The sequence below is a fragment of the Pelophylax lessonae genome, assembly GCF_965119305.1.
Source record: "Pelophylax lessonae genome assembly, chromosome: 7".
Taxonomy (NCBI): Eukaryota; Metazoa; Chordata; class Amphibia; order Anura; family Ranidae; genus Pelophylax; species Pelophylax lessonae.
In genome coordinates, this window is record NC_138774.1 from 179,993,190 (window position 1) to 180,015,354 (window position 22,165).

Genomic DNA, 22,165 nt, shown 5'->3' on the forward strand with positions numbered 1-22,165 from the left:
TAGCAGTTTTGCGTTGACAGCAGTAGTTGCAGTGAGAGCTATTCTGCAGAGGTATTCCTCCACTGACTCCAGTCCAATCCACTGTGTAACTGTTGCCTAGCTTTTTTTCTAGCAGTTTTGCACTGACTGCACAGTAGTAGTGAATTAAAATTATTGCAGTGAGTCCACTACTGCAGCACATTATTATACATTAATGCACAATCAGATGATGTGAAATGCAAATGTCCCTGCAATTGAAGTTTTCCTATCAGTTTTTATGCAGTTAAGGTGTGAAGAACGAGCCCTTAATGTTAAAAATGTTAATAAAAGATTCACATGTTCAGTAAGAGATTTGTGTTGAAAATATTTTTTTTGCAAAATTTTACATGTGTGAAAATATCTGCCAATACCGATATGTGATTGTCAAAATATCGGTATCGGCAATGAAAAACAGAAATCATCAATCACTAGTAGGAATCACCAACTCCGATAAACCGCTATCATTCAGCACCTGGCGTTCAACAGCCAAGCTGTTAAAGCCAGCAACTGTAAAGCAGGATGGACGATCGGTCCTTGGGACAGCAGATCCTCCCTGAGAGGAAGCTTCCAAGGAAAGTAGGCCGCCAGCCGCGCCAGATCAGCATACCAAGCCTGGCGGGGCCAGTCCGAAGCCACTAAGGTGACCGGAATATCCCTTCTGCCTCGATCCTGCGTAGAAGTCTTGGCAGAAGCTTGAGAGGAGGGAAGGGGTAAATCAAGACGATACTGACCCCACAAGGCCACCAGCGCATCTGTGGCATCCACCAAAGGATCCCTTGACCGAGCCACAAACCTCTGCACCTTTCTGTTGAGCTGAGACGCCAACAGATCCACCTCGAGGATGCACCACTGGAGAAACTGATGGAACACCTCCGGATAAAAAGGGACCACAAGCCCGGAGTGATGACCATCTGTTGGACAGCAGGAGACGAATTGCAGCCTGCAATTTCTGGAGTTTGTCCAGAGGAAGGAGCACTCTGGCTAATGCCGAGTCCAGAGTCAGGCCCAGATAGTCCAGCTTTGTGGACTGAACAAGAGCAGACTTCTGAAAATTCAGAATCCAACCAAAACTCACACAGAGTTCGTATTGTGAGCTCCAGGTTTTCCACCAGAGCTGAAGGAGACTCCACTCGCCGAAGGAGAATGTCCAAGTAGCCCAGTTTTATATATTTATGTTTCATTTTTATTAACTTCTATCTGCATAACAACTTGCAGACCCAGATTGGACTACCAACCATATGCTGTGTATGACCCAATTGGAGCATAAACCATCTTGTTTGCTCAAACAATCGTTTCTCAAGGCACGTAATTGTAAGTGTTCCATTCACATATTGGATACAAGATTCATGTAACCCCTATGCATTACCTCACATAACATACAGTTATATACTATTGCAGGACGCTCCCAAAGGTTCTCGCTGTTTAGCGAAGGGCAAAAGAATCACACATGGAACAAAACAATTTATGTATGTATACTTTATTCTATACCACAAAAGCAAACCCGTGGTATATATAAATGGAAAATATATATTTTTTTTATACTACTGTTACAGAAATGGTAACAATATTCCTTGAAAAAGGCTTACCTCAAGCCGAAACGCGTAGGACACGCAGGAATTATCTCTGATCAAACTTCCAAGCCACACAGCATGGAGGGACAGAGACACATATTCCTACAATAAGTCACCTTAAGACACATGTCACCAATATTTCCAACCTTCAAGCACTCATTCACTTGGGTCTATAACCCATTACAAAATGATGTAAAACATCTTGTACTTTTGATGTAACAAATTCTTTTTTATTAAATATAATATATTTTTATATCTTGTATACAACTTACTTGCCTCAAAAGTCCCACCTAACTTGGCGTGAGGTACCAACTCATTTACACGGCATAAAAGCTTAGCCCACTCGGTCAGAGTTTGCAACACCAGGGAAATGGTGAATACCGGCCTCAGTAACGAACCAGCCAGAGTGTACATATTGTGGGCCACAGGCTATCAGCGGGATCCTTAAAGGCCAGGGACTCATTAACCGGAATCATGGTTGCCTTGTTCAATCTGGAAAGCGGAGGGTCCACCACTGGGGGAACACCTTTACGCTACTCCCGATGACGTCAGTGTGATGAAACCACATCACTTCCGTCTATTGATCCAAAGGCTTGGGACGCATATCCGGCGGTTGGAACCCACGCCGTTCCCAAGCGCACACCGCGAGAGAGGAGGTTGTGGCTCCTATGCCATACGGATACGCTAGATTCAAGTCATTTGAGTACTTGTCTGTATATATTAGTGAAGGATCGTTTAAAAATCCTTTATTTATCGGAAGCATCTTTTCTCTCACACATGTCCTGGGATTGTTCTGGCTATTTTCTCCCCATTGGGATATCGATGCCGTAAGCCACTTTGCGTTGGAGTGTGACCGGATTGGACTTAACCGGAAAGGAACAGGGTCCAGATCACCACTGTATGGGCGCGATCCCTAATATCGATCCGTGGTCTACCCCTGTAGGGGTACTTGATTCTGGTAAGCGTGGGACCTAAGGAGAGGGGGGAGCACCTTTTCTCTCGCCCACTCACTGCACTCCGGGTCACTGCAAAAAAGAGCACCTTAATATCTTCTATGGACTTTGCACCAGCATAAGACTATTGGACACTTTTCTGTCACAAACTTGTTTCTGCACTTTTTATGAATTCCTGGATTTATATCTATTTATATATGCCTTATAACCTTGCAGTGTATACTGAAACTATATTTAATTACGGATTTATATATGCTTTTTAATTTTGGATAGTCCACTAATTTAATATTATAAATGCACACATGGTACAATACTGTATCGGACACCCTTTGCCACCAATTTGTTTTTGCACTTTTTATTGATTTTTTATATTTATTCTCATATGCTAAATAGCCTTTTAGTTGGAATTATGGACATATATATGCACTTTTAAATTATGGTTAATTCACCAATTTAATCACTATAATTTCACCCATCTGGCTGGGGGTACCTCCTGGTTGAGGACAGTCGGACTAATCAATTTTTTCTTTAAAAAAATAATTTTTGTGAAGATATTTATAATTTTATAAAAATATCTATTTTTATTTTGGGTGACCATACCCGTTGCACATAGCACTTTTTTCATTTTGGGATTTTTCCAACGGATTTATTTATATATTTTTGATTCGGGTGGCCTATCACTCATTTTTTAGCACTTTGCACTTTCTTACACAGAAGCATATATATCTATATGGTTATATTGTAGTACTGTTACATACTGTAGATGAGATTTATTTGAATTGCACCAGCACTTTGGTTTATAAAGGTTTAATCTACATACCATATTAGATATTAACCACTATTTGATAACCAACCCTATTCATCTGTAAAATACCCTACATCTGGCAGCGCCAATCACTTGCTTTCTTTTGCATACACTGGGGGAACAGTTCACTTCTTAAGAAGGGACTCCTCATAGGGGTAACTCCTAGTAAAGCGCATAGAAACCCCACAGGGGACGCTTTGGTCGTCCCCACTCTTTAGCGTCCATTCTGTCAAAACAGGTGGGGAAAGAAAACACCTTTGGCGCTACATCTATGCCGCTCTGGATGGTTTGGGAGTGCCAAAAGGGAACCTGCACCTCCATCGCAAATGCATCCTTCATCTTCAAGGTCTCACGCAGATACAATCAGTGCTTCCACCAGCGCCTTTTTGTGCGCAGTTGCAGACATGGAGGAATCATTCTCACCATCAGGATTCTGGGCGTGTGGTTGCAGACCCAGCAGGGTGACCCACGTTGGTGGCGGCCGAATCAGATTCAGGATCTGATGAGACAGATGAGGCAGGGGAAGGCGCTTTTTGCTAGCCCGTCGCCCGAAGACCACCTCCACCCGGGACACAAAGTACTCCAGGACCGCCATCAGTGCATCAATGGATGGTTGGGACCCGGAGGGCCCCGCAGCCTCAGAGAGGGGATGAGGTGGGGAGATGTGCCCCAAAGATTCCATGAGTCACCAGGGGGACCCCACAAAAAATTTAAAAAACACTGCAAAGGACAAACCCCCACCGCGCTGGCAGGACTACCCAGCGATGCTCAACAGAGAGGGAGAAGACCCCACCAGACTCACCAGTCAGCAGAGATAAGCACCTGCGGCGATCAGGAAGTGAAAGAATCTAGCAGTCAGCACCAGGGGATGAGGCAGGGATCCCAATGCTGAAATCACCGCCCACAGGGCTCCACTGTCACGGCTGTCGCTATTTTCAAGGGCAAATACACAAAGATGGCCACAGTATATAGAAACATACAGACTACAACAAAATGGCGGCACCATGAGGCTTACAGGGACCCAGGAGGGAAGCCAGACCTCAAGCACAGACCCAGGCAAGACCCCCCCCCCCCCCCCCCGGCATAGTCGATCGTCCGGTCGCCGCCCCACATCGCCAGCATTGCACCCTGCTCCCACACCAGGAGGCGGACCAGATCACCCAAACAGCCCCAACATATGTGGTGGACAGGTGGAATGCTGCGACTCAGGCCGAGACCCCAGTCATATGCGACCTCGCAAGGCGTTTATGCATGCCAGCCCCGTCCAATGAGGCAACGTCACGGCCGAATTAGCGCGTACCTGAGGTCTGCGCGCGCTTTATGGCCAGACGGGGGGGGGACCACTGGATCTCGATTATCCAGCCTGTTACCCAGTCCGGCAGTTGATTGTAGATCTCACAGAAGAAATCCATGAGAAAAAAGAAAAAATTCTATCTAAAAAGAAAAAATTGCCAGGACCAAAGATCCTAGCAAGGAACTAGGTCCTTACTCCTGCCTATAGCAGAGAGCGAGTATACCACCTGGGATTGCCCATGGGAGCAGCCAGAATTATTTTCTGCCTAGTGTCCTAATCCTGTAGGGGGCAGTATAGCCCAACGGTTATGAAGATCTGAAGCTGTGGCCGTCACTGAACGAAAGAAAAATAAAATTACCTTTTTTTTGGAAAGCATTTTGAAGCATTCAGAAAAACAGGGGGTGATAAACTGCGCTAAACCATAAGAAAAAAGCTGCTAGCACAAAAACAACTGACAATAAATTGGTCCAATGTGAAAAAGATAACAAAACGTGCAGCGCTAATAAACAATTGCATATAAATAAACAATTAAAAGTGTCCAAATAAACTCCATGGTGATGCGTCCATAACAAAGAATACCAGTGTCTAATGAAGTGAAGGGAATGGTGTCCAAAATATTAAATAGGTGATTGTGGTGCATGTGAATTCTCAACACCAACAGGAGAGGTTATATTGCGCTCACCAGAAATAGAGGACCTAGAGTTCTATACAGTACCTAGATCGTCAAGGCTGTAAATGGTCTATAGTAGATATTCAAGTCCATACGATGACTTTGGGTGTCCCAGTGTAATATAGTAGCTGGTATACTGGCTCTCATTCAGACATGATGGACATAAATCAAAAGGGAGCGAAAAATAGTGTAATACTGCTACAATTTATTGGTAAAAATAAAGCAATTACACTTACAGACATCCCAAGATAAAGTGCATCGAAAGTACATGGATAGGTTGTCCGTGGCGTGACCTTAATGCTTTTCAGCACATCTGCCTTTCTCAAACGACGTATACCTACGTCGCTTTGCCCAGGAGCGGCTGCCTGCCGCAGTATATCTGCGGTGGGCGGTCGTAAAGTGGTTAAAGCATTATGGTGAAAAACTTTTTTGGGCTGCAGCTCCTCTCCAGACCCCCATTTTTTCTTACCTGAGCCCAATTTGATCCAGCGGCATGCATGAGAGTAGCAGATCATGCGGCTGTCTCACTCCTCAGACAGATTGATAGCAGTGGGAGCCATTGACTCTCGCTACTGTCAATCAAAAGCTGTGACATGGGAGTGGGACTCTGAAGCGAGCACGTACGGGTGTCCCCATGGACAACAGCTTTGTGTGGGGGCACCTGCCGAAGAAGAGGTGCCTGGAGCGCCGGTGGGGGAACCCCAGAAGAAGAAGAGGATCGTGCTGCTCTGTGCAAAACCATTGTACAGAGCAGGCAAGTATAGAAAATGTTTTTTTTTTTTTTTTTTTTTTTAATTCAAAATTAAAACACTAACCCCTAGTTAGCAACCTCCCTGTCATGACTAGTTGCTAGGATGTGAAAATCATTGGGGTTGCTAACTAGTAGTTTGTTAGCTGGGTTTCTGAGGGAACACAAATGGCCTACAGGTAAAACAAAAATTAAGATAATTTTGCAAAGCTTCACAGATTTTTAATATCTACTGCGCACTTTGCATAGAATATTTTCTGGAAAAGGTATTTTTACAAGACACAACGGTACTTTCAATAAGACACACTTCTTTCTCCTGATGGGTCACAGCAGATGCGGGAAGCTGCCACTATGGCACATATGAATAGCAAGTATTTCATAAGACCATCAATTCACCAATTGATACCAAGGTCCTATATGGTTTTGCTTCTGCCATGACATTACCTGGTGTTTGTGCTGCTGGTGGGGTTGGCTTCTTCCCTTTGCCTTTTGGAACCGGGGGCAATAATTCTACCTCCTCTTGGGGCATCTGCGCCATTTTTTGCAGGAATATCTTCTCCAAGGCCTGGGCCATTAACACAATGTCGTCTGTGGACTGAGAAAGATGAGACAGTTATGTCCAATTATCAATCCGTAACACGGAGAGCCTTATTAAGCAAAGTGTGTTACCCATTGTAACCATGTTTCTCCTTTATTCTCCATAGGTGCTTGCTGCATGACAGCTAGAATCTGAATCTATGTTGCTGACAACACACTTTTCCTTTATTCCTATACAAGAGACTAATAAATGGTCACATGGAGGTTTTTAGGCTTAGCACATGCTGAAACCCTGAACTTTAATGTTTAAATGATTTTCCATTTACAAAATTGAAAAGTGAAGCTAAAAATAGAAAAAGTTTAGTGAATTTCTGGAAGCATTTCTACATCATACATTAGTTAGGGCAAACCTGCCAGCAATAAGAGGTTCTAAACCCTCCCACTCAAATCAAAAACTTACGGTTCAACTTTAGGATCTAATAACAGTTCTGGCTCAAATTAACCCTTCAGGCCATCAATACCCAGCAAATTGGTAGCATGGTGATGTAATGCTAGTGAGCGTTGCTATAGACAGTATATGACAAACACGAAAAGAAATATGCACACTGAATGCAGACTGTGTTGACAACATGACCTGTAGTTAGGACTACGCTGTCCACGATCGCCTGGGCACCCAAGAAAGAGGTTAGTGAGGAAAGGGTAAATTTTGTAGTGAAATCTGCTATTCTGTTACAAGCAGGAATTTTGGGATCAAAAACTTTAGGCGCTTAGGATGGAGCTTGGATTTAAAGAAAAAAGGAATTAAACCCTCTGTCTTTACAAAATATAAAGGGTTTATTTGATAACCTCAGGACCACATCCCCAAAAGTAAAACGTTTTTAAAGAAAATTTATGTGGCACTTTAATTGTTCTAATCCTTAACCCCAAAAAATACACACACACATATAAAACACACACACAGTATCTTACAAAAGCAGGGGCACCCCTTACATTTTTGCAACTATTTTATTATACCTTTTCATGTGACAACACTGAAATGGCACTTTGCTATAATGTGAAGTAGTGAGTGTACAGCTTGTATAACAGTAAATTTGCTGTCCCCTCAAAATAACTCAAAACACAGTCATTAATGTCTAAACCGCTGGCCAAAAAATCGAGTACACCCTAGCAGAAAATGTCTAAATTGAGCCCAAAGTGTCAATATTTTGTGTGGCCACCATTATTTTCCATCACTGCCTTAACCCCTCTTGGGCACGGAGTTCACGCGAGCTTCACAGGTTGCCACTGGTGTCCTCTTCCACTCGACGACATCACGGAGCTGGTGGATGTTAAGAGACCTTGTGCTCCTCCACCTTCTGTTTGAGGATGCCCCACAGATGCTCAATAGGGTTTAGGTCTGGAGATGTGCTTGGCCAGTCCATCACCTTTACCCTCAGCTTCTTTAGCAAGGTACTGGTCGTCTTGGAGGTGTGTTTGGGGTCGTTATGTTGGAATACTGCCACGTGGCCCAGACTCTGAAGGAAGGGGATCATGCTCTGCTTCAGTATGTCACAGTACATGTTAGCATTCATGGTTCCCTCAATGAACTGTAGCTCCCCAGTGCTGGCAGCACTCATGCAGCCCCAGACCATGACACTCCCACCACCATGCTTCACTGTAGGCAAGACACACTTGTCTTTGTACTCCTCACCTGGTTGCCGCCACACAGGCTTGACACCATCTGAACCAAATAAGTTTATCTTGGTCTCAGACCACAGGACATGGTTCCAGTAATCCATGTCTTTAAGTCTGCTTGTCTTCAGCAAACGGTTTGCGAGCTTTCTTGTGCATCATTATTAGAAGAGGCTTCCTTTTGGGAGGACAGCCATGCAGACCAATTTAAAGCAGAGTGTGGCGTATGGACTGAGCACTGACAGGCTGACCCCCCCCCACCCTTTCAAACTCTGCAGCAATGCTGGCAGCACCAATACATCTAGTTCCCAAAGACAACCTATGGATACGACGCTGGTCGACCATAGCGAGGCCTGTTTTGAGTGGAACCTGTCCTGGTAAACAGCTTTATGGTCTTGGCCACCGTGCTGCAGCTCAGTTTCAGGGTCTTGACAATCTTCTTATAGCCTAATCCATCTTTCTGTAGAGCAACAATTCTTCAGATCCTCAGAGTTCTTTGCCATGAGGTGCCATGTTGAACTTCCAGTGACCAGTATTAGAGAGTGAGAGCGATAACACCAAATTTAACACACCTGCACCCCATTCACACCTAAGACCTTGTAATACTAACTAGTGGTGCACCGAAATTTCGGCAACCGCAATTTTCGGCCGAAAATGGGTTAAAGATGCCGATACTAAAGATGGCCGCCGCGGGCGCAGCGCAGGTTTCAAAAGACCCGCCTCTGGCCTGTGGCCCACCTCCCGGTGATGTCACTACTACTACGATGAGCATGAATGAACTAACACACCGGGCGGCCGCTAATAGCTATAACTATGTGAGCGCTTCACTTCCCTATCAGGCGGATATCTCCGCTGACAGGGAAGTAAAGCGCTCACATAGTTATAGCTATTATCGGCCGCTCACCCGCCCGGTGTGTTAGTTCATCCATGCACATCGTAGTAGTAGTGACATCAAAAGGAGGCGGCCCCCCGGCCAGAGGCGGGTCTTTTGAAAGGAAGGACACAGAAGGAGCACAGTGAAAGTAAGGAGATTGCATTGAGATGGTGGGGGACTCTGAGGCGGGGGGGGGAGGGGACGCTGAAGCGGGGGGGGGGGGGGGGGAACGCTGAGGCGAGCTTACCAATGGTATTAGTATTATGCAGCATGAGGGGGTTAATGTATTGCCACTGCTGGTCACTGGTGAATTAGTGACCGACCAGTGGCAGTTAACCCCTTTGTGCTGCATTAGTGCAACCAGTAGCAGTGCAACCAGTGTTAATTAACACTGATAAAACATTAACTGGTCGGTCACTAATTCATCAGTGACCAGCAGTGGCAATACATCAACCCCCTCATGCTGCATAATACAAATACCATTGCTAATTAAATTAAACCACTATACTGCGACAGGGTAGCAGCTACAGGTGTACGCCTCCCTGTTTTTGGTGTATGCCCCTGTTCTATCTATTTTAAAATCATTTGGGGGGAAAAAAGTCATTTTTGGTTTCGGTTTTCGGCCAAGGGCATCCTGCATTTTCGGTTTCGGCCCAGAATTTTCATTTCGGTGCATCCCTAATACTAACTAGTTTTATGACACCGGGGAGGGAAAATGTCGCTAATTGGGCCCAATTTGAACACTTTCACTTAGGGGTGTACTCACTTTTGTTGCCAGCGGTTTAGACATTAATGGCTGTGTGTTGAGTTTTTTTTGAGGGGACAGCAAATTTACACTGTCAATGAGCTGTACACTCACTACTTTACATTGCAGAAAAGTGTCATTTCTTCAGTGTTGTCACATGAAAAGATAATAGAATATTTACAAAAATGTGAGAGTGTACTCACTTTCGTGAGATACTGTACATCTCCCATCACACACCATATTTTATTCCAAAGCATAATTGACGATATGATAATCCTCAGATGTGGCATAAGCAACCCATACACCTTCCCATAATCATATTAAGCTGCATTTACAGTAAACCTAAATCCAGTAGAGAATGAAATTACATTGAAGACAAAAGAAAGGTGTAGTATCCCTCTGTAGTTATTACTGTAATGCAGTGAGCCTTTATGTACAGTAATTACCAAGCCCTTTTAAATATTTGTTTTTTTTTTTTAGCTGCTAAATGAAGGAGCAAGCCCAAAAATACCCTGCTGGCAGCACATTGGTGAACTAGACTGCTGCTCTTACACAGAAGTAGAGCTTAAAGTAGAACTATAGGAATAAAACACTATAGGAATAAAAAATAAAAAAATAAGTTTTCTTCCTTTTGGATAGAGCAAGGGAAGAATATAACGCCTGTCAGATTTTTTTTTTTTTTTACCTTTGCTTCACTTCCTGTCACATAGCCAAACAGGAGGGAACAGGAAATCCCTGCAAATCAAGGACATTTTGTTGGGGACCCCCAGGTCATCCCCATTGGAAGATTTCCACTCTTACTTTTTTGGGGAAAACCCCACATTTGGGATTTTACTTTCACTTTCAATGATAAAGGGAAAACAGGAAAATAGAGAGGGTATATCTCCTTAACGGGAAAACAGACAGCAATAAATTCTAAAAAAAAAAAAAAGTGTTCTAATCTCTCTCAACTCTATCCAAAACTTAAAAAAAAAAAAAAAAAAGTTTTGCCTTTAGGCCTCATGCACACTGGACATTTTTGGAGCTGCTGTTAGCAGCGTCAGACGTTTTTTTTTTGCAGCTGCAGAACGCCCATCCATGTTATTCTATGGCCTCATGCACACATAGAGCTTTTAGGAGCTCCAAGTGGCATAGGCGTTTTACAGCTCCAAAAAAAACCCAGGAACTGTGCGTTCTGGAGCTGCAGCGTCAAGCTGTAAAAATGTCTGACGCTGCTAAAGGCTGAATAACGTTGCTTAACGTGCGTTATGCCACGTTATAAGTTTTTTTTTCTTCCATTCAAAATCAATGGTTCCCTATGGGAGCCTATTGATTTGAATGGAAGTCGCACCGCAGGTCGGATCAGACTGATCCGACTTGCAGCGCGACCTGCACTGAGAATCTTGAGTGGGAACTCCACGCCAAAATGGCGAAAAAAAACAGCGTGGAGTCCCCCCCAAAATCTATACTAGACCCTTATCCGAGCATGCAGCCCGGCATGCCAGGAAAGGGGAGGGGACGATCGAGCGGCCCCACCCCCCCTGGATCATACCAGGCCACACGCCCTCAACATGGGGGGTATGGGTGCTTTGGGGCAGGGGGGCTCTGCACCCCCCACCTCAAAGCACCTTGCCCCCATGTTGATGAGGACAAGGGCCTCATCCCCACAACCCTGGCCGGTGGTTGTGGGGGTCTGCGGGCAGGGGGCTCATCGGAATCTGGAAGCCCCCTTAAACAAGGGGGCCCCCCAGATCCCGGACCCCCTCCCTATGTGAATGGGTATGGGGTACACTGTACCCCTACCCATTCACCCCATAAAAGACTGTGTGTAAATAACGACAGGAGACGTTTTGGAAAGTTTATTAAAAATCTTCATCCAGTCTTCTCCCTCTCCGGTCTTCTGCTCTTTTGCTTCTTGTCTTCTCCTCTCCGGTCTTCTGCTCTTTTGCTGTCGCCTCTTCTTGTCTTGTCTTCTCCTCTCTTCTGGTCTTTTGCTGTCGGCTCTTCTTCTTCCTCCGGTCCTCCGACGACGACGTCTCCGGCGATTATGCCAGTCTCCAGTCTCTGCAGCTTATTATATAGCCATTAGGGGCGTGGCCGCCATCTGTGACATAAGGGGGCGGGGTCTCCCGATGACATCATCTGGCGGCCTCGCCCCCAATGGCTGTATAATAAGCTGCAGAGACCGGAGACCTGCATAATCGCCGGAGACGTCGGAGGAGGACCGGAGGAAGAAGAAGAGCCGACAGCAAAAGAGCAGAAGACCGGAGAGGAGAGGAGAAGACAAGAAGAGGCAACAGAAAAGAGCAGAAGACCGGAGAGGAGAAGACAAGAAGCAAAAGAGCAGAAGACCGGAGAGGGAGAAGACGGGATGAAGATTTTTAATAAACTTTCCAAAACGTCTCCTGTCGTTATTTACACACACTGTCTTTTATGGGGTGAATGGGTAGGGGTACAGTGTACCCCATACCCATTCACATAGGGAGGGGGTCCGGGATCTGGGGGGCCCCCTTGTTAAAAGGGGGCTTCCAGATTCCGATGAGCCCCCTGCCCGCAGACCCCCACAACCACCGACCAGGGTTGTGGGGATGAGGCCCTTGTCCTCATCAACATGGGGGCAAGGTGCTTTGAGGTGGGGGGTGCAGAGCACCCCCTGACCCAAAGCACCCACACCCCCCATGTTGAGGGCGTGTGGCCTGGTATGATCCAGGGGGGTGGGGCCGCTTGCTCGTCCCCTCCCCTTTCCTGGCATGCCGGGCTGCATGCTCGGATAAGGGTTTGGTATGGATTTTGGGGGGGACCCCACGCCATTTTTTCGGCATGGGGCTACCCTCAAATTCCATACCAGACCCAAAGGGCCTGGTTTGGAACCTGGGGGGGAACCCCATGCCATTTTTTTCCCTATTTTGGCGTGGAGTTCCCCCTCAAGATTCTCACAGTGCAGGTCGCGCCGCAAGTCGGATCAGTCTGATCCGACCTGCGGTGCGACTTCCATTCAAATCAATAGGCTCCCATAGGGAACCATTGATTTTGAATGGAGGCAGAAAAAACGCTGCTAACAGCTACTGTGGCCAAACGTGCAATGACGCTAGCGGAAAAAGCTACTGAAAGCACGTTTTTACAGCTGCTGTTTCCCGGCGTCAAGTAAACACCTTTGGAGCATGTTTTTATGACGCCCTGTGTGCATGAAGCCTTAGTTATACTTTAGGTCTCCAGTTGCCCAACAACTCCACCACCCTCGGAGCAGCATTCTGGTTCCCCATGTACTTGCTGCAGCACTTTGTAGCTAGAAACAAAACCAAACTTAAAAATAGCATATTTATTACTGCATATGCAGCCTGGCTGCATTGAAGTAAAAATATAAAATATGTTAATTTGGGCTTGAAAGCCAAATTGCCACAGTGCCCCATGTCAAAATATTATGAGGAGCTGGACACTCACCTTATTGTAGATGTAACAGTTTGTAAACATGGTATTAAAGTCCTGCATGCATTCATTTGCACTCCAATAATAGTTATTTTCAAGTCTCTTTTTTATTGTCCCCATATCCATTGGATTCTTGATTATTTTGTGATAGTCCTATAAAGTAAAAAGAATGGGTGGCTCAGAATTCGTTTTGAAGAGAGAGAACCAGGCCAATGTCAAGATGGGTGCTTTTTACAAAGTATAAGAAAAATATGTTTTGAGTGTAGCAGGTGTCAGCTCTGTGGCCTTGCACTCAAACATGCAAAAATGTTCAGCATTTTTCACAATACCACGGAGCTTAGCATTCACCTGCACAACAAAGTACTTCTGAGAAGTATCAAAGATGCACTACGATGATGCTGAAGGTAGGGGTTTAAAGCATGTAATACTTAAATGCTCTTGTATGAAGTCATGCTGCCGGTGTACACAGTAAAAAAATCTAACAACTGCGGTACCTGCAAATTAAAACAGAGATGACTCAAAAAGCAACCAATAACATCACCCTGATAAAGAGTAGCACCCCTGTAACACAAAAGCCTGGTGGGGACTTACAGGTAGGTTGAGCTTGATGCAGTCTACCGGTTGGTAGAAAGGCCAGGCAAACTGGTGTTTCCAAAGTGTCTTCACCACCACATTCTGCATGTATTGGAGCTGATTGGTCTTACGACCTGGTTTGTTGGGGTTTGTGACTTCTGGAGGGGGAGGATTTACTGGCCCCTGTGGAGCCTGGGCGGCGGCGGTGGCAGCAGACATGATTGCCTGTCTCTGGGTTATTTCCCTTCACAGCAACTATGCAGCGCAATCTTTTCCTTTATGGCCCCCGGAAAGGAAGGACATCCCATTTCAAAGGTACCACCATAGAACCTAAATGCAAAAGTAAAAAAAATGAATCAGAAAATCTGGGTAAAGACACACACAAACACATAGAATAGGCTAAACTAGCTCTGCTTCTGCCTTGGACTCAAAGTAAGTGTGACTAAAACACACCTCCCATAGCGCTTGCTATATAAAATAGATGTGCTGGTGCTTGAAAAAATTAAATTGTTTACATGCATTATGCACTATATTTTCTTTATCATTAATTGTAATAGATTTATAAATGTATGTGCTATTTATAAATCTATTACAATTAATGATAAAAAAAAATAGTGCATAATGCATGTAAACAATCTGTGGCAATAAAGTGCAAATCAATAATACATAAGCTCCATGGACTTATGTAGTCCATGGACTCCATGGACAAGATCAAGACCCCGACTGAAGAAGATTAACGCCCACAGCGTATGACGACACGCGCATAGGGGGTGGGGACTCCAGACGGACGTGACCTGGCAGCACACACAGGAAAGTCTCCTGTGTTTCTCCCCGTTTGACTCATTGCCTGCAATAGCCCGCACAGCTCATGTGCAATTTTATGTGAGTGTATCCTTTTGAGCACCTTGGGGTTATTGAAGAGACTGTACTATCTTATTTAACAACAACAATATATCATCATCCATAGTGGTCACTGGATGAGCACTTGTGCACTTTTGTGATTATTGAAGATATTGTGTATATGGACTATCAATCATGTCTTATTACTATCCCTAGTGGTTTTTAAATGTCACTTGCACTTTACAATATATTGTGATTTATTTTTGCTAATTTGCACATTGTTCACACATATATTTTACATTGGGTGAGTCTATATATCTCTCCATATACATCTCATACTAGAAATTCTCATCAGTACCTTTTTATCATTCATTGATTACATGCACATTAGGATTGAATTAGCACATTTTGCACTGGTTTTCCCATTTGCACAATTTTTGCTCATTTATAAATAGCACATGTATGGTGCACATTTGTATGTTAAATTAATTGTTTCAATCACCAGCACATCTATTGTATATAGCAAGCACTATAGGAAGTGTGTTTTAGCCACACTTTATTTTGTGTACCTAATATATATGTCCACAGCAGCTGCTCACTATCAATTTTATTTAATTTTTACTTTATTTATTGATTGGCGAAAGAGAAATACACCTTTTTCATCTGCCTTGGACTTCCTTTGTTTACCTAAAATAATTTAAACAATCTTGAAATATTACTCACTGGAAAATACAGCCAACTGCCCAAGATAACTCTTTGAACATAAAATTGCTATACAGTAACACATATCCCGATGTTCTGAGAGTTCTCCAAGATATACATCAGCTATTAAAAACCAAGAAACAATATTCAGCACTAGGACTAGATGACTCAGGCAACAGGCTCTTAATATTAAACCACAAATGTCCCATGGTATTAAAAAGAAAACTTAATGAAAAAAGGTGCAAAACGGATCAGCATCTGACCACTACAAAAATAATATGTTGTATATGCTGTAATAGGTTGTATAATATATATGTTGGTATGAGTCTCACTCTGTCTAGAGAATATGTGCGTGAAAGACCCCTTAGTGCTGCGTGTACCAGTTCTGTAAACCATACAGTTGAAGTTATATAGTGGAGGGGAGGGGGTACCGCGCTTCAGGGAAGGGATATAAATAAATATTAATAAAACCACTCAAATGATATAAATTACTGTGATGGTGCTCAACTAGATTATAATATCTTCTACAGATATTGGGTGTATCTCTCTAATATAGTGTTGAATTTTCCAAATAATCAGTGGATCCTGATAAACTATACATATAAAGTGCAACAGTGCTTTTCAAATTATTGATGAAAATAATAAAAATGGATTTTTGTAAAATCTTACCGTAAAATCCTTTTCTCTTAAGCTCATTGACAGACGTAGTCCTCCTTGATTAATATCAACTCGGGTTATACTGCCCTCTACAGGAGTAGGACAAGACAGGAAAGGAAACGTTCTGGCCACACCCTAGGGGCAGTCCCAGAGGGTATATCCTCTCACTTCCTGTTACAGCAAATCAGTTATGTCACAAAGCAGTGTTTAGAGAATTTAACCCAACTAAACTCAAAAACAGAGGGGCGGGTACTACGCCTGTCAATGAGCTTAAGAGAAAAGGATTTTACGGTAAGATTTTACAAAAATCCATTTTTCTCTGTCGCTCATTGACAGACGTAGTCCTCCTTGATATCAACTCGGGATGTCCCAAAGCAGTGCCACAAATGAGGGGTGGGAAAATGGAAATCAAAATCCAATCTAGAAGGCCCAACCGGTGCCAACTAGAAGTTTAAAAGGCTCATCAAACAAAAGATGAGACAACAGAAATTCCAACGGAAAAAAACCCTCGAGGTAGACCACCAGTCTCCTCAAATTGCGGCCTGCAAAACCTTGCGGCCAAATGAGGCATCCGCCGATGCCATCACATCAACTTTATAAAATTTTGTAAAGGTATGAACCGACGACCAAGTAGCCGCCTTGCACACCTGGACCACTGACGCCTGATGGCGGTAGGCCCAAGAAGTACTGAGCGCTCGAGTGGAGTGCGCCTTAACAGGGAACGAGGATTCCGACCCTTAATAGAATAAGCCTGTACCACCGCCTGTCTAATCCATTTGGAGATAGTCGCGCCAGATGCAGGCAACCCCTTTCTGGGGCCATCCGTGATCACAAAAAGTGAATCCGTCTTACGGAACGATTCCGTAGTCTTCAGGTATACTCTGATTGCCCGAACCACATCCAAGGAATGCAACGCATATTCCTGAGGATGATTGGGCTTAGGACACAAGGAAGGTAGCACAATATCTTCATTCAGATGAAAATCTGAAACCACCTTAGGAAGAAAGGATGGCTTCGGATGAAGAACTACCTTATCCCTATGAACCACTAGATATGGGGAATGGCATGATAATGCAGCCAGTTCTGACACCCTGCGTGCAGAAGTGATAGCCACCAAGAAGGCCACCTTCTGGGATAATGTAAGCAAGGGAATCTCCCTGATATTTTCAAAGGGAGGTTTCTGAAGAACCGACAAACACCAGATTAAGATCCCAGGGCGGTAAGGGCGCGCGCACTGGCAGAGCCAAGTGCCGCACCCCCTGGACACCAAGGAATGAGTAGCCCAAGGCTTCTGAAAGAAGATTGCTAATGCTGAAACCTGACCCTTGATAGTGCTCAAGGATAGTTTCTGCTCAACCCCCTTTTGCAGAAAAGCCAAGATTCGGGTCACCGAATAGGTACGTGGGGGAAATTCCAAAGATTCACACCACGCGATATAAGTCTTCCATGTGCGATAATAGACTTTGCTGGAAGTCGCTTTCCTTGCTTTAATTAGAGTAGGAATAACTGAAGCTGACAACCCTCTGTCCTTCAGTACCTGGGTCTCAATAGCCAGGCCAATAAAACCAGCGACTGTAAAGCACGATGGAAGATCGGTCCTTGAGACCGCAGATCCTCCCTGAGAGGAAGTCTCCAAGGAGCGTCCGCGACTAGCCTGTCCAAGTCGGCGTACCCAGCTTGACGAGGCCAGCTCGGAATTTCCCGGATAACTGGAGTTCCCTCCACCTCTATCCTGCGGAGAAATCTCAGCAGCAATTTGAGAGGGGGGGGGGGGGAAGACATATAGTAGCTGATACTGCCTTTACAGGCCGTTCAGCGCGTCTGCTGCGTCCGCTAGAGGATCGCGGGTGCGAGCCCTGTTGAGCCAACCTACCAACAGATCCATATCCGGGGTGCCCCAATGAAGGGACAGCTGGTGAAATACCTCTTGATGAAGAGACTATTCCTCTTGATCCAGAATCCGACGGCTGAAATAATCTGCCTGTCCACCCCCCGTGATAAATATCGGAGAGAACTGGAACAACTGTTCCCCCAATAAGAATGTTGGCCACTTCTATGGCCGCCAGGGCACTCTTGGTGCCCCTTGGTGATCGACATAAGTCATGACCGTGGTATAGTCCGATTGGATCCGAACCGGGCTGCCCTGGAGCTGCTCGGTCCAGTAAATCAGAGAAAGTCTGATCGCTCTCAGTTCCAACCCATTTATCGGTAACCTGGAATTTATCAGAAGAAATTACTTCCCCTGGCTGAGCATCGGAGACCGAAGGCACCAGACCAGAGCCTCCCTGGTCCACTCACTCAATCGGATCCGATTGTCCAGGGAATCGGGATTCCGATTCCATATGGGAAGAATCTCCTCTTTGGAGAATTCGGGTATGAGACTGGGCAAACGGTACTGCCTCTAAGGAGGCGACCATCAATCCCAGCCAGTTGACGGACAGCAACATCTGAATCATTGACTGAATCTTCTGGAGTTTCTCCGCATGGAGAAACACTCTTGCCAAGGATGTATCCAGAATTAGGCCCAGATAGTTCAGTCTCCTGGTGGGATCTTTGGGAAAAGCAACGAAAACGCTGATGTCCTGCGAAGATGGGAATATGAGGATAGGCATCCTAACTGTCTATGGACGCCAGGAAATCCCCCTGATGCAGGGAGGCCACCACTGTATGGATGGACTCCATCTCTTCCAAGACCAGAATTGGACGCACCTAGCCCTTTTTCCTGGGCATTGTGAACAAGTTCGACTAGAACTCCTCCAAGGAATGGGAACTACCACTGCTTGTTGTATCAAGCTGTCCCCCGCAAAGCTTTTTAAGCGACCCGGGGATGTCGAATATTGGAAGGGAAGAATCGCACCGGTGGAAGTGATCGAAACTCGATCTTGTATCCCGACCATATGACCTTGCGAACCCCTTTATCCGGGATTCTGGAAAGCCCTGGATCCGGAAACCGGTGAAGACGTCCCCCCCCCACCACAGAGATGGGTGGGGCCCATTCTGTCAATCCAACGGGATAACAGTGGCTTTATTTAGTCTGGAAATCGGTGAGTCCACTTTTGGTGGTACCGTCCATCTTTGAAATGAGGGATTCTTCAAAATGATAGCGCCTAGCAATGCGTTTGGAAATAGCAGGGCTCATTTACGGACGACCCCATTTGGGCAAGGGAAACCCTTCACCATTTTGGTAGGCTTGCTAGTACCAAAAAAGGAATACGAGTCTCAGCTACCTCTGCCGGTGTAACCTCAAGATTTATGGTTTCCCGGACAGACACAACTAGTGCTTCCACCAACGCTTCTTGTGCTATGGCGGAGGCAGAAGCGTCCTCCTTACTGTCTGAGGAGACCGTACCTGAGACAACAACCCCAGAAAAGGGACTGTAATGACCAGCTCAGAATCCGTATCTGAGGTATCAGATGACATAGGGGTAGGCGGGGGGTCGCTCTTCTTGACCCCTGTCCCTGACAGGCTACCTCCACCCGGGATACTAAAGACTCCAAAACTGCTGATAATGCATCATCACAAGTGGGGTACTGGAGGGTCCTGCGGCCACCCTTAGGGGATCAGGTGGGGATACATGTGTGGCAGGGTTCATGTAACAAGACACTTGCCAGCAAACACAAAAAAATTAATTGCAAGAAAAAAAAAAAACTTTTTTTTTTTTTTTTTTTTTAACAGTCCCCCAGCGCAGTAGCGCCCCTCAGTGTACCTGCTTGGACCCCTCAGAAAGAGAGAGAGAGAGAGAGAGAGAGAGAGAGAGAGAGAGAGACCGAGACCCCAAGGCTCACCTGATGCACAGAAGTTTCTTATCAACCTGCTTCCAGCACTGTCTGTTACAGACAGGAAGTCTTTGGCTTGCTTTCCCTGGGCCAAGGAGGCGGCTCCGCCCCTTTACACGCCTTCCAGCGCCTCCCAATTACTCCACGAGGTGTTTGGTCACCTCAAACATGGCCGCCCCCATGCTGGAGACACGAGGCTACGCCAATGTGGCGGCCTCGTGCGATCTGCAGGAAAATGGCGGCGGCCTGTGTAGGATATCGGCGGCTTGCAAGCTAGCAGTGGCCTGCGGGATGTGTGCATTCGGCCTGTGCGGCCTGCGGAAGTGCCGCGGCCTGCGGGAGGTGGCCTCGGCCTGCGGGAGGCTGTGTGGCCCTGTGGAAGTGACCGGCTTTCTGGAGGGATGGCGATCTGTGGCTGCCTGTGTACACACTAGACGGGTAGGATACCTCTATACCTCAATAGTAATGCCTTTTAGTAGTCTGCCACTGACTTAAGTCACCCTTACAGTCATATAGTGACTTTCGATAGTCAGCTCCCAAACCAAGCCTCCTTGTTTCTATTCACAAAAATCACACTCAAATTGGGGGATCTGTGACCTGTTATAGGATAGAGGGGAGACCCAGAAACTGAGTGTCCGACCATCCCAGAGAGGGGCCCGCGTCCACCAACAAACCCGACAGGGGGAGAGGGGGGAACATTCTACTCACCATACCGGAACCAGGCGGGCGCCAACTCCTGACAGAACCCCTCTCCACCGGGGTGGGGGGGCTGTCGACCAATACGGACGCCGTGACTCTGTTGGTCATTGGCGTCCAGGCGAGACGTTTAACTCGCAGGGTCAGTCCCCGTCCAGTGGGACTATGTCGCGGCCGACCCAGCGCGGAGCTATGGCCTGCACGCGCTCGTAGGCTGAACTGGGGTGACCACTGGATCTCAACATCCAGCCCGTCGCCCAGTTTCAGCGTACTTGCTTGAAGATCTCACAGGAATACTGGAGAAAAAAAGCTGTCTAAAAAAGTATTTCTAAAAAAAAAAAAAAAAAATCCTGCCAGGACCGAAGATCCTAGCAAGGAATCTAGGTCCTTACTCCTAACTAGACAGAAAAAAAACTGATTTGCTGTAGCAGGAAGTGAGAGGATATACCCTCTGGGACTGCCCCTAGGGTGTGGCCAGAACGTTTTCTTTCCTGTCTAGTCCTACTCCTGTAGAGGGCAGTATAACCCGAGTTGATATTAATCAAGGAGGACTACGTCTGTCAATGAGCGACAGAGAAATAAGATTACTATTACTTAAAAATAATCAAAATCTACTCGTATAGAGGACAATAAAAAGTGCTCAGTGCTCAATCTATTCACAGGTGAGTGATCTTGTTACACAATTTCAACATCCAGTGCTTTCAGTCTTTTTAAAGTGCTTAAAGTGTCCCAAATACAAAAAACACACAGTGTCCTTTTTCCGGGTATTGAACCTCCACCTATCACCATGTGGGAATATGGGGTGCTTCTTCGCGCTTATTACCCCTAAGGGCGTGCTAGCTGCTCACCTCAAGTTGTATAATAATGCGCCTCTTTACTGTATGGATGAATCACTCATCTCCTCTCCTTCCTTTGTCTACGATAAGGGGATGGTGGTCAGCCTCATCTGTATGGATCGGGGTGTAAATCCTCCGGGGTTCCCACGTATCTCAATAAGGTGCTCACATAGTACAGTATTGCCATAATAAGGCATTTATTAAAGTAAATAAAAATAAACTCACAAACAACCAAAGTTTTCCTCGCCTTAAGCTGGATACAAACAATCACTGACCTTACTTCCGCATTCAAACGTCACTTCCGGTGCTCTGCCCTACGCAGAAGAGGAAGTCACGTGGGCTCACGTGACTTCTTCTGCGTAGGGCAGAGCACTGGAAGTGACGTTTGAATGCGGAATTAAGGTCCGCGATTGTTTGCATCCAGCTTAAGGCGAGGAAAACTTTGGTTGTTTGGGAGTTTATTTTTATTTACTTTAATAAGGTATATAGGTACCTAAAACAGGATTAACCACTGGTCGACCAGCTGCTGTAGTTTTACTGCGGCAGGTCGGCTCTGTCCCGCGAAACAACTTACATGTACGTCTCTTCGCAGGACTGCTAGTGGGGGCGACCGCTGTTCTGTCAGTTATGAACACAGGGATCCTGTGTTCCTCTTATTTAGCTGATCGCTGCGATTACTAGTAAAAAAAAAAAAAAAAAAAAAATTACAAATCTTTCCCCTAGTTTGTAGATGCGATAACTTTTGTGCAAACCAATCAATATACAGTTATAGGGAATTTTTTTACCAAAAATG

At 45.5% G+C, this 22,165-nt stretch overlaps 1 protein-coding gene across 7 annotated transcripts in view; it reads right to left on the reverse strand.

The window, feature by feature from the left end:
* Window positions 1–22,165, reverse strand: part of BRD3 (bromodomain containing 3) — a 129,371-nt gene that overhangs the window by 74,924 nt on the left and 32,282 nt on the right. For all 7 annotated transcript variants that reach the window (XM_082263645.1, XM_082263644.1, XM_082263639.1 and 4 more), the window contains exons 2-4: window positions 13,883–14,194; window positions 13,307–13,444; window positions 6,504–6,654 (exon numbers count right to left, since the gene is read on the reverse strand). In XM_082263645.1, coding sequence (XP_082119771.1) covers window positions 6,504–6,654; window positions 13,307–13,444; window positions 13,883–14,083 — 490 coding nt within the window. In that variant the 5' untranslated portion in view covers window positions 14,084–14,194. The remainder of the gene's footprint in view (window positions 1–6,503; window positions 6,655–13,306; window positions 13,445–13,882; window positions 14,195–22,165) is intronic.